The 12755-nt window shown below is 43.3% G+C and overlaps 1 protein-coding gene across 18 annotated transcripts in view; it reads left to right on the plus strand.

Moving 5' to 3' along the window:
- Window positions 1–12755, plus strand: part of TENM3 (teneurin transmembrane protein 3) — a 1046942-nt gene that overhangs the window by 1016546 nt on the left and 17641 nt on the right. For all 18 annotated transcript variants that reach the window (XM_008000348.3, XM_073017739.1, XM_073017738.1 and 15 more), the window contains 2 exons: window positions 8865–9040; window positions 10561–10796. In XM_008000348.3, coding sequence (XP_007998539.3) covers window positions 8865–9040; window positions 10561–10796 — 412 coding nt within the window. The remainder of the gene's footprint in view (window positions 1–8864; window positions 9041–10560; window positions 10797–12755) is intronic.

Genomic DNA, 12755 nt, shown 5'->3' on the forward strand with positions numbered 1-12755 from the left:
AGAGAAGGAGACTTCTAGGCCAGAGGAAAGCATTTACCCAGGAGCAGAACGTGCCAGGCTTTGGAAAGAACACACAGCTCGGAATGACAGGAGCATCGAATGTGTGTGGGGAGGAGGGAGATGAAACCAGGGAAGGAGATGGTGCCTCTGCGCAAGCAGAGCTTGCACCGCTAAGAGCTGGACTGTGGTGGATCTTCCCTCCGGGGTAGGCGGATCTCTATTCAAGGAGTTTAATGGGGACAGCAACACAGCCAACCTGGTGACAATGTAAGGATAGATTTAAGGTCGAAAAGTAGGTTAGGAAAGGAAAGTTAGGAGGCAGTTTAGGTCACTCAGTCATTAGGAAATGAAATGTAACTTGCTGTCTGGATGTAAGAGGTAAGGGAGAAAGGGGAACAAGGATGAGTTTCTGTTTTCCCAACTTAGGTGACTAGTGGATATGGAGATACAGGGAAGAATTGTGCGTTGATCAACAAAAGATGAGTTCAGATTTGTAAATTATGACTTTGAGAGTACTATAGCACAGTCTAGCATGTGATTTAAAAAAAAATGTCTGATTGGAACTTAGGAGAGGACAGTTCCAAATATGTGGACACGAGAGCTATTGAGAGAGCCAAAGCTATGAGTGTGAATCAAATCATATTGAAAGGGACCGTAGAAGATCTGGTTACAAGTGGGAAAAAAAGGTGTAAATATGTGAGTTTACAGACTGGAGTTTCCTGTGGCTTCATAATAAAAGACAACAACTGTGTTAATACTCAGGGATCCACTTTCTCCTACTGGATGCTCTATCCCTCATTTTTTGAAATCTTCCAATCTGTGTCTTCCCTTGTATTTTGCATCACTTTCTGTGTTTGATCCTCTTTCTTTGCTCCGTTTTGCTCGTTAACTGCCCAAATGTGGTCATTCCTCTGCCTCGCCTTACTTCTTGCACTTTGCACAATGTTCATTTTCTCTCTTAAAGCTTGTGAGTAGGTAACATCTTAGTCTCCATATTGTCTCATCTTAGACTCTTTTTCCTTCCCCTTTCCTCTTTACTCACCTCCGTTTTCCAAGTCGTTGACACTCATAAGATGAAACTAGAAACCTGGGTTCCCGTCCCGATTGTGTTGCTTACTCCTAACTGCATGACTGGGAGAGTCAGAGCACCTCTCTGGATTTTCTTGTCCTCACCTGTAACATAAAAGACTCCTTAGTAATTAAAAATCGCTTCCTATTCAAAAGAAAATATGTGATTCTACCATTTCTTTCCACCTTCTTACAGGCCCCTGTCAAGGTGTATTCCAAAAGAAACAACACTTGACAAAATTACCACGTTCCCTCTGCTAAAACAGTTATGCATATTGCATTTCAGTCACACTAGTATCTTATGTGTTAATGTTGGTGGTAGAAATAGCAATTTATAGTAAATAAATAGAATTTTCTCTTTCCAAATGGGCACCTACTTTTTAAAAATCTTTCCCACTTACTAGAATCTTCCCACAGCCCTCCTTGTCCTCGCTCACTGCCAGGGTGTGTGGGTCTGTGTACGGCTGAACAAGCACCAGGATACAAGGAGAACAAAAGAGAAGGAGGAGTTTTTCCTCTGAGCACTTCCAGACCCATGGAATAAATCCAGGAGGATGAGGGCATGCACAGTCCGCTTTACAGATTCTTTGGAGCAAAAATTTTCCTTGCCATCAGCTGTCTAGGAGGTCTCCATTTCAAGACCGGATTGCTAAACAAATAAGCGTATCCTACCCATGTCAGCCTTCCTCACTCAATAAACAATTTAAAAAAGAAAAAAAAAAAAAAGACTGGCTTAAACATGATTCTTCTCTTAATGATGGCTAACCCAGAATCCTTCGAATCCCTACGGGAACTAATTCTGGAATGCCCTGCCTTGGATGCCTTTGTCTCAAGGCCTGCGAATTTCAGCGCTGAGCGTTACCACGTTGTCAGTTCTCCATGATGTGGTAATGACTATGAAAGGAAAGAGGCATTGGGTCGCTATTTTTGAATTTGATCCTTGAAGAAAATGTCGTTTCTGTGACCATCTATCACTATGCTCGGTGTTCAAAAGGGCTGGACCAGAGAGGAGTGGGGGAGGCTCTGCCCTTGTCTACATGCCTCTGAACTCATGTTAGCTGGGGTGTTTGAAAAAAAAAAGAATAGCAGCTTGACTGCAGACTGCTACCCTTTCTGGTTCTATGGAGCAAAGCGGGGGTCAGAGTTCGCCCCATCAGCCAGACCTCCTAATTAAATGCAGCAGCAACAAAGTAATCCACATTGGGGTTACCCACCCCCACCCCATACAATTCTCACCCCTTTCTCATCAGGACCCCCTTAGCACCGAGACCAGACTCACATAAAATAATACTGTCTCTTTCTTCTTTCGCGTTTTCCCTGCCATTTTTGATGACAGGTAGGTAGCAGGCAGCGGAGAATCCGGTGGTGCCATGATGTGGCGTAGGCGACTGTTCTACTTCCCTTGGTGATAGAAGCATTTTCTATCCAGAACCTGAGTTTTGAGGATTTCTTACTACCTCGCTACAAATTATGATTTGTCTATGAGATAATGGTTAAAATACATAAACCGCAGGTTGCTTCTCAGAAGACTTAAATGTAAAATCTTTTGATGTTGCTGTTGCAAATCACATTATTGCCATTAAGATTCCGCATCAGCCCCGCCATTCCACGTTCGCTGTTTGTGCACATGTCCCTCCTCAGGAAGGAGGATCCAGGAGTGATTTATGCCTACATGCTTAGTCATGACAGGGTTAGTCATTGTGTTCCACTTTACCTCAACAACAGATAAGAGGCTGTTACAAATTAGCATTGTGGGAAAAGCACTGTGGTAACTGGTGACAAGATGGAGGGGATTGTTTGTTTTTGTTGTTGTTGGCTGTTAAACTATAGAAGGAAATTTGAACCTAAGCAACTCTATTAGATTCTCCCTCTGTGTAAAGTGTGTGTGTGTGTGTGTGTGTTTGTGGGTGTGTGTGTGTATTATACACACACGTACACTACGTATACTATATACACACGTCACACACATATACATTATAGTGAGAGTGGGAGAAAGATGGGTTAATTAAGTCCTTCATGTGAGTTCTTACTGGGATCCAAGTCTGAAAGCAAACCCATGGAACCCACTAAGTAGCTCTGAAAGCAGGCTAGTTCTGGGATGGCCCTGCGGAAGATCCCAGGGAAGGCCCACTCATAAGGAAACTTGAACATTTATCCCATCTGGAGGCTTTCAGAATGAACCCAAACCAACATCTGCTGCTGTCTTGCCTGCCCAGAACAGGCTTGGTTTTGACCAGAGAAAGCAGTCACATTTCACTGACTCTCATTCCAGCTTTCCTAGGTGAAAATGACAGAGGTGTGGGGAGGGCATTGCCGCCAGTATATATGTAACGACATAGGCTGGTCTCGTCTTTGAGTCAGGCCACCTCAGGGTCAGGCTGAATTCCGGACCAACCCTCCACAGAAGGGACAAAGAGCACGTCACTCCGCAGACGAGCCCGCCCCCAGAGTTAGAATGACTTCTCTGCCCTGGCGTAGGCGCTGCTCTAAAGCTGTGCTCTCATTGACACATATTTTTCTCAAAAGCAGAAGATAATTTTAAAAACATAACCTTTGGTTAAAGAAGCCATTTTATGGGGAAGACGATAAATACTCCCGTTGTCAAGTTGTAAAGAAAGTTTTCGAGAACTGCAAATGGTTTCCACGTGAATAAATTTGCAGTATCAATAGGCTGTTGATATTGGGTTGGTAACAGTCTAAATCAGTTGATTTTACTCTCTGTTGAGCATCTACTGAAGATGTTTAAGTAGAAAGGTATTATAATCATGGTGTTTCAAAAGATTGATTTGGTATAAGTGCATATGGGAAGAGGCAGATAGACCCATTTTAAAAGTCTAGGGCAGCTCTGGGAATAGAAAGATAAAGATCTGAGAGATATTACCAAGCAAAAGGAAAAAGTTAGGAGCTTCACATCTGCAAGGGGCAGAGAGAAAGAAAATGTCATGTCAGGTTGAATGTAGCATTCTCAGCTGAGAATGACTGAGGCTGCTATTCTCTGAGGCATTTGTCGATAATCCCATTACTTAGGAAACTTAAAAAAGAGATTTAAAAATATACCACAAAAACTAAAACAGCAAGTCTAGGCAAACATGCAATCCAAATTAAAGACGAACAAATAGATAAACCTCAGATAAGGGCATCCCATCAGTGAAAGAGCGGTAGGTCACAGAGAGCCTGAGGACGTCTGTCCTTTCCAGCGAGAGTCCTTTGTAAAGAGGGGCCAGGCAGGAGCAGGAAGGCATGTGCTGTGTGTTATGAATTTGAAACCATGAGGCTAAGGCCAGAGGAATGCAATGGAGGGTATGAAGTTGATGTACTATTCAAATTCCCTGGAGCCTATTGCATTGTACATTCAAAAAGCTAATAAAAGAAAACTGCCTCTCAAATCTACAAGCTGGGCAGGGTTAGTTCACCACTAAGGCCGAGCAACAATCAATTGAGCCACACAGTTGCAAATAAGCAGAGAATCTGCCCGGAGGCATATCTAGTAGTTGGAAAGGGCTTTTGAAGACCTGGAGTCAGAGTGATTCAGAGGCTAGGTGGCCATTCGTTGGTGCACTGGTTTTCCTTTGTCGAGGTAAAGAAGAGTTAGCCTGATGCTTATGGGAGTACCTGCCAGTCGTCTTGGAAGACTGACTTTCTTTCACTCCCTTAGTCAGAGTCCCCGGGTCGCTTTTTTAATGTCATTCCTTTGTCTTGTTTTCATTTCTGTTGACATAGGTGCTAATCTGTGAAAAAGTTTGGTTTTTTTTGTTTGTTTTTTTTGTTTTTTTTTTTTTTGAAAAAGTTTTTACTCGTCCACACTGAAAGGAAAAAAAAAATGATGTGGAGAATGTTTTAGAAAGCTTTATTCATTGCTTTTAAAGAACAGTCCTAGGCTGGGCGCGGTGGCTCATGCCTATAATCCCAGCACTTTGGGAGGCCGAGGCGGGTGGATCACAAGGTAGGGAGTTTGAGACCAGCCTGGCCAAGATGGTGAAACCCGTCTCTACTAAAAATACAAGAAAAAAAAAAAAAAAAAACTTAGCGCAGTGGCAGACGCCTGTAATCCCAGTTACTCTGGAAGCTGAGGCAGGAGAATCACTTAAACCTTGGAGGCGGAGGTTGCAGTGAGCCAAGATCGCGCCACTGCACTCTAGCCTGGGCAACAGCACAAGACTCTGTCTCAAAAAAAATAAATAAATATATACGTAAATAAAGAACAGTGCTTTTGGCCGGGTGTGGTGGCTCACTCCTGTAATCGCAACACTTTGGGAGGCCAAGGCGGGTGGATCACCTGAGGTCAGGAGTTTGAGAGTAGCCTGACCAATATGGTAAAATCCTGTATCTACTAAAAATACAAAATGACCTGGGCGTGGTGGCGGGGGCCTGTAATCCCAGCTACCTGGGAGGCTGAGGGAGGAGGATTGCTTGAACCCGAGAGGCAGAGGTTGCAGTGAGCCGAGTGTCACTGCATTCCACCCTGGGCGACAGAGTGAGACTTGTCTCACACAAAAAAAAATAATAATAATAATAATAAACAGTTCTTTTGAAAGAACTCACCCTGAAGGTAGGTCCCGCCTCTCTTTGATATGTTTAAATGGCCTTGTTTATGAAACGATGGGAGTAACAGGTAGTCGTTTTTAATTTAAAAACCCCTTGTTGATCCCTGATTTTTTTTCGTGGTTTGTAAAATTGGCAAGTCAGGGAGCCACTCTCACCCCCACCTTAGGTTCCTCATGAAAACCTCGCTTTCTTTAAACCTTCTTCAGCCCCTCGTGTTCTCCAGTGAGGAGATCCACCCAAGGCTCCCTTCCAGTATGACTCCGTGCTGGCTACTGTGCCTCAGCCGGGCCCCTGCGCCCCCTGACACCTTCCTCCGCAGCCCTCCTAGCCCCACCCGGGCCCCCCGCCGACTGCCTGATCCCACGTCTGTTCTGGGGCCTGGCCTGGTCCCCACCTGGGTGCAGCTCTTCCCCAGCTAAGCCAGCATGAACACATCTCCCCTTCTGCTCACTCTGGTGAACGGTAGCCTCACAGGACCCTCATTTTTCATAGTTAAATTGTCACGTATGTGACCTCTGCTCACCCAGACTTCTCTTTGTTTTCACAATATCCTCATACTTTAGCTCGCACAGAAAGGCTGTTCTGAAACTGTTGGGTGCCGGGTTAGATAGGAGCTCTGAGGACCCTGACGCCGGAGCAGCCTTCCTTGTGCAAACACTTCAGCCCTGTTAGTGCCTGCACTTAGGTTCAACTACTCCTTGGAAGGCACAAATTCAGAACTTCCAGGGCTAACCTGTTACGCTGGGCCACTAAGATCCCAGCTTAACCCTCTGTCATTCTAACTGTACTACCTGCAAAGGTTACTTGTATATTTATTTCCCAAAGAACCAAAGGCTAATAGGTGAGAGTCTGAACGCTCAGCTTCCTGGGCTGTATCTCCCTGTGCCCAGGGTCCTGTGATACAGAATGCCTGCCCAGCAGGGAACGGAACGTGTGGCAAAGCCAATGAAATAGCAAAGTCAGAGGTTGCAGAAATGCTTTTTACAGGAGAAAGGTGAAGTCTCTGCTTCAGATTGAATGAGGCTAGAAAATATAAACCAGCAAAAGGGTCAAAAAAAGGCAGAGGAGAATGAATCAGCCAGCTGCTTGCAGGCGGTACCATCTATATACAGCCAGAGTTCCCAGCTTTACATCAGGCACTGTGATCTACAGGAGGGCTAATGGGCCTGGGGTCAGCTGCACAAAAGTTCCAGTTACGGTCCAGTCAAGAGACAGAGTGAGAGCCAGATCAAGTCAGCTAACCGCCTCATATTTTCATTTTCCATCTCCGAAAGGGGGGAAAATAGTACAATACAGAATTCTCCTGTGTAGAGGCATTCAAAAGGGCGTTATTTTTTTTTAACCCAATAGCACGTTCTTCACATCGTACTATGAGATGTGTAATGTGCTGCAAGACTTACACCAAATGTAACGACAGAACTTTACGCTGGTTTTGTCAATAATTCTGTAACTCTGTGCTGCTTGCTCTATAAATAAACCAGTGCATGTTTGTTTCTTCAAGAGCAGTAATTTCTTCAAAAAAGTGATGACAGCAATAAACTCTGTTGGATTTCTTTCATTTATGCCTTCCTTTGCTAGGGGCATTTGGGTTGGTGGGGAGGACATCTTCAGCTCTGCCTTTTGTGAGTCTAAACAATGATTGCACTTAATGGTGCATTTGCTTCCTCTGCGTCTCCATCCCTGGCTTCTCCCTCCTGAGTGCCCGTTCCTGCCGCTGGCTGAGCAGCGTGGCAGGTTGTCAGATCACGTCAGTCAAACCCATGATCTGACCGATACTGTCCCCACGGAATTAATAGGATCAGTTCATCACCTGGCACTGAACAGACCTCCGTCCCTCGCCTTCCTCCTCTCTTGCTTCCCTCTTTCTACTATAACATTGTCCTGGCAGAGTCTTCTCTGTCTTTTTCACCTAGAATCTTCTCCTAACGACCAATCACATTTTTCAAAATGAATGTTTCACTAAAAACTCCCTATTTCATAAACAAGTGAAATTGGAGAAAGAAAAAAAAAAAGGAAAGAAAAAAAAAACACTTCTCTATCCCTTTATTCCAAAATATTACCTAAGTACCTTTTTTACTCCTCACTCCTGTGTTGCCCCATGTTTTCACCTATGATTATGATCCCCTGTCACTTTGTTCCTCCCCTGGTAACCTGTCTTTCTCTAACAGTGTTGTTTCTCTGTTAGTTCTGTGTCTGGGCTTATTTTAAGTAGGATGTTGATTCAGATCTCCATCTCACTGGGAACCTTCAGTTAGTGAAGGAGTCTTAGAATCAATCTGAAATCCTTTAGTGTATTGTGGTCCCAAAGAAACCCCTAATTTCTCATCTAGAATTTTGCATTTTTTTTTTCTTTATTCAGACGACACTGTCATTTTTGAAATTTTCTCTGGTGCTGCCACAAATATAAAAGTCACAAAAATTCTATTCTTCAGTCAAATGTTGCTTCTGTAATGCATATTTATGAGCACAGAACAGCTTTTAAAATGTATTTTAACACTCAAATTATAAGTTCCTCTTGTATTTGTCTGCTAAAAAGAGTAAGCGTATAATAAAAAAACAAATAATCATTAAATGTCAGGAAAGATTGCGTCTCATTTCAGTGAACACAGTAAATCGTCATGCAAGATATCCCCCATTCTCGCAATATCACTGTAGACAAGATGGGTTATCATCACCACTGCCAGCATTCAAGCTCTAATTTACCATTATGAAGTATGTCAATCACTGAGAAATAAAGTCTTTAAAAGGTTCTTACTTTATTAATTTGTTGAGGATGTCTGAAGATACTAAAAGGATTTTTTACATATGCAAATACATACATGCACGTAAACATACTGTACTGTACTGCCACCGAGGGAGTAAGTCAGTAAATCTTTAAGAACCGATGTAACAGTGAATTAAATCTGCTCTGTAGAAAATATGAAGGAATACGAAGGAATTTAATATCAGCAAACATGTTCCCATTGAAACAGCAAATTAGATGTGCAGGAGGATTTTGGTCACACTTCAAAGAATCGTGTGTTGAGACGGAGAGCTGGTCTGTTTACTCGTGTTCTCACCGGTGAGGTTTTTCTATGTTAAACAGGTTTTTGATTACTTCAAAGCATGTTTGAAGTCCTCACTCTGCATCGCTCACTCACAAAGACAAATACTCCAAATTTGTGCAACTAATATTGCTACACATTGTATTTATAAGTCAGAAGAAACTGCAGTTTCCTATTTAACACCGAGTTAATGCCCCTTGTATTTAGCTATGACAGTGAAGGTCGTCTGACAAACGTCACGTTTCCAACTGGAGTGGTCACAAACCTGCATGGGGACATGGACAAGGCCATCACAGTGGACATCGAGTCATCTAGTCGAGAAGAAGATGTCAGCATCACTTCAAATCTGTCCTCGATCGATTCTTTCTACACCATGGTTCAAGGTAAACATGAAAGCATCATTTTAAACGAATCATTTTAAAGTACCACCAGCACCCAGATAGGATGTGCCAACACCCAGTTTCCAAGATGAACCAGAAAAGGGAAGATGAAAATATAAACCTCTAGAAATATTGGTGACATAATCTACAGTGTATATGTAATATTTATTTACTTATATAGACATATTTTAAAACCACATAGAAAATAATCTCTCAACCTTGGAATACTGTCTATTTCCATTCCCATGTATTAAAACAACTTCATTCCAGCCCTTCACATGCATCCTCAGACAATTTTTGCATCACCTAAGAGTTTTCCAGAGCAGGTCTTCTGACCACCATGTAAGTACAGTATTTTGAGACATAGCACTTTTTGAATCCATATATGATGCAGTATTTTAATCTGCATATCATGGAAATTTTAAACCAAATTACAACTACACATTCATGTAATGCCTGGAATGTCCATTTTTTCATTCCATCTATAGTCATCTGGATGCCGTATCTCCATAAAGGACGCTCCTTGCCATATTCCTTTCTAAATTTGAAAAATCCTGTCTACAATGACATTTGTAATTGTGAGTTCACAACTCTAAGAAAGAATAATTAGTAAATCCGTATTCAACTTTTTGACTCATTTTTTTTACCTGTTCCATGAAGTAATCTCTGTAACCATCTACAACTGCTATTTCTAGAATTCATTTCTTCCCCAAATGATCCTATATTATTTAAAAATTTTAAACTGAGGCAGTAGTCTACAATATGAGCTTTTTTGTGTAAAATATAAAATGTCTTCCTTTATTGAAGTCAATTTCAGAGGGAACATTGCTTTCTATTTTTGGTATTCAAGGTATAGATATTAATCCTTTCAAAGGATCTTTGACAGGAGATGCAGGGATTGGGTGCAAGGGAGGGAAGTCTTCCAAGACCTTGGAGGTGTATACACCACCCTCCTCAGAGACCACATATGTGCCTCTTTACAAAATATTTATTTAGTGCACTTCCCATAGAGGCTGAGCTCTCATTTCATCAGGCAAATGAGAAAAAGAAGTCTATTAAACTGGAGAAGGACTTCAAATTCCCCTAAAGTTTGCCTTTAATATTTAGCCAAACCTCTGACAGCATGAAATGCCAGAGATCAAAGTTGTTTTGTTTCTTTTTTTTCTTTTTACACAATCATCTGTTTTATTTGAAAACATGTCTACACTGCATTAAGCACCAACACAGGTGTGACCAAGAAACCCACAGTCCTGTCCCCATAGGCACTGGGTCCAGTATATGACTTGGGATGGACTGTTATTTTTCACAGTGAGGGGGGAAGAAAGGATAAGAAAGAAAAGATGGTCATTATCCCAACTCCTGTTGAGGAATCTGAACAATGAAAGTGAAAGTTATTTCAACTCATCCGGCTCTTCTCATTCCCCTTCTCTCAATCAGAAATTTAGATCCCATCAAACGGGCACAACCGGCCAAGTATTTAATCCGTATCTAATAGTTCATGTTTTGTGCTTCTCGTTCTTTAGATCAGTTAAGAAACAGCTACCAGATTGGTTACGATGGCTCCCTTAGAATTATCTATGCCAGCGGCCTGGACTCACACTACCAGACAGAGCCGCACGTTCTGGCCGGCACCGCTAATCCGACTGTCGCCAAAAGAAACATGACTCTGCCTGGTGAGAACGGCCAAAACGTGGTGGAGTGGAGATTCCGAAAAGAGCAAGCCCAAGGAAAAGTTAACGTCTTTGGTCGCAAGCTCAGGGTACGTACATGTTGTAGAGCAGGAGATAGCGGCAGCCCTCTGATTTGTGCAGATGACCCTGAGGGCAGGCTGCGTCTCCTGCTCACCCCGCTATGTCTACACTGAGTATGAGCACCACGCTCAGTGTGGTTCCAGTCCCACGTGGGCCTGTTCTGGCACGTGCAGCTGGGGAGGCTGGAGGGAGGTCAGGTCGTGAGAGGGCCGAGAAGAAAAAGCAGTAGGACACTAGAGAGAAAAGGAGACCGGGAGTGAAGGTAAAGCAATGGCCATGAAAACCAGCTCCAGACATCTTCCAGGTCACTTTCATAGGGCCGTGGTCCATTCCCAAAGTGGACTCCAGCTGCTGCTCTTCGTTCTGCTGAGCCCGAGATGCTGCCACCACCTGCATCCCCGTTTGCTGCCTGTACTCACTGCTGCTTCCCAGGGCCCTGGGCCTTGGGCCACTGCAAATGCAAGGCTAGTTCACAGGCCTCCCTTGCTCAGCTGTCCTGAAGCAGGGGTCACGTGCACGCATGCACACAGCGTCACACCTGTTCTCAGATGAGGACTTCATCAAAAGACACGAACGCATGGCTGACCGCTGTGCCCCGCACTCTGCACACCAAAGACACAGCACCTAACTAGAGTTCCAAAAAATACGGTTCCAGATGAGGCTCTACTTTTTGCTGATAGTAAACCTTATGGAAGAATCAGAACATCTCTGAATCTGTTTCCTTATCTGTATCATGATATCTATATTATGATATAGATTATACATTATCTAAATACCATAACAAGATAAGACATATATATATAGAGAGAGAGAGAGAGCATGCAGATAAATGAAATTTACCCTATACTACCTCTGTTTTACACAGTTGTTATAAGAATCAAATGAGATAATGTGAAAGTACTTTGAAAACAGGCTGGGCGTGATGGCTCATGCCTGTAATCCCAGCACTTTGGGAGGCCAAGGTAGGCGGATCACTTGAGGTCAGGAGTTCGAGACCAGCCTGGGCAACATGGTGAAACCCCATCTCTACTAAAAATACAAAAATCAGCCAGGCGTGGCGATGGGTGCCTGTAATCCCAGCTTCTCAGGAGGCTGAGGCAGGAGGATTGCTTGAACCCGTGAGGCAGAGGTTGCAGTGAGTCAAGATCGCGCCACTGCACTCCAGCCTGGGAGACAGAGCAAGATTCTGTCTCAAAAAGAAAAAAAAAACAAGAAAAGCAAAGGCATGGTTATATATTCCCTGAGCCACACCCAGATAGCCTCTTCTACTCACACACCAGATGGATAGGAAAGGGCTGTTGAGCTTGCTGGATAGTAAAATTTCACTGGCAAGAGGGAGGAGTAGGAAATACTTTGTCCGGAAACTGACCACATAACATATTGCCTGCTGTTCTTGGAGACAAGTTGTAAGTAAGTGTGCACTTTTTTTCTTTGTAATACTGCTTTGCAAGACATAAAAAGAACTTAGGAAGATGAGAGGGAAAAAGAGGAAACCCAATCTGAAGTCCCTGGTTCTCTGCCTAATCCTAAATGAAGAAAACACCTCACTTGAGGAAGGAAGCGCCCAGTGCACACAGGCACGGGTGTTACTTTCTTTCTAAATGGCAGAGCCACAATGCCTCAGCAAGACGTTTTAGAAAATACACTATTTAAAATGGCCTGTGCCATCCCACCGAAAGGAGATCTCCAGCTGATCTGTTTGATTGCTCTCAGAGAGACAATGCCAAGATCACAGGGGAGGGTTTCTTACTTTCAAGATAAGATTGGATGTGCCAGCTCTGACTGCTAATTTCATTCCTCTGTGGATTCTGAGAGAGAAATTCTAGGGAGAAAGTGATGATATGAAAATCTGGTTTAAGGACTGAGCCTGGAGTCTGCCAAAATAGAAAAGAGGGGAGAGAAGAGAAAGACCTGAGCCCACCAAGACAGTGAGAATCAGCCCAAAGAGCCACCCGTTTCCCTTCCAC

Source organism: Chlorocebus sabaeus, chromosome 7 (genome assembly GCF_047675955.1).
Source record: "Chlorocebus sabaeus isolate Y175 chromosome 7, mChlSab1.0.hap1, whole genome shotgun sequence".
NCBI classification, from domain to species: domain Eukaryota; kingdom Metazoa; phylum Chordata; class Mammalia; order Primates; family Cercopithecidae; genus Chlorocebus; species Chlorocebus sabaeus.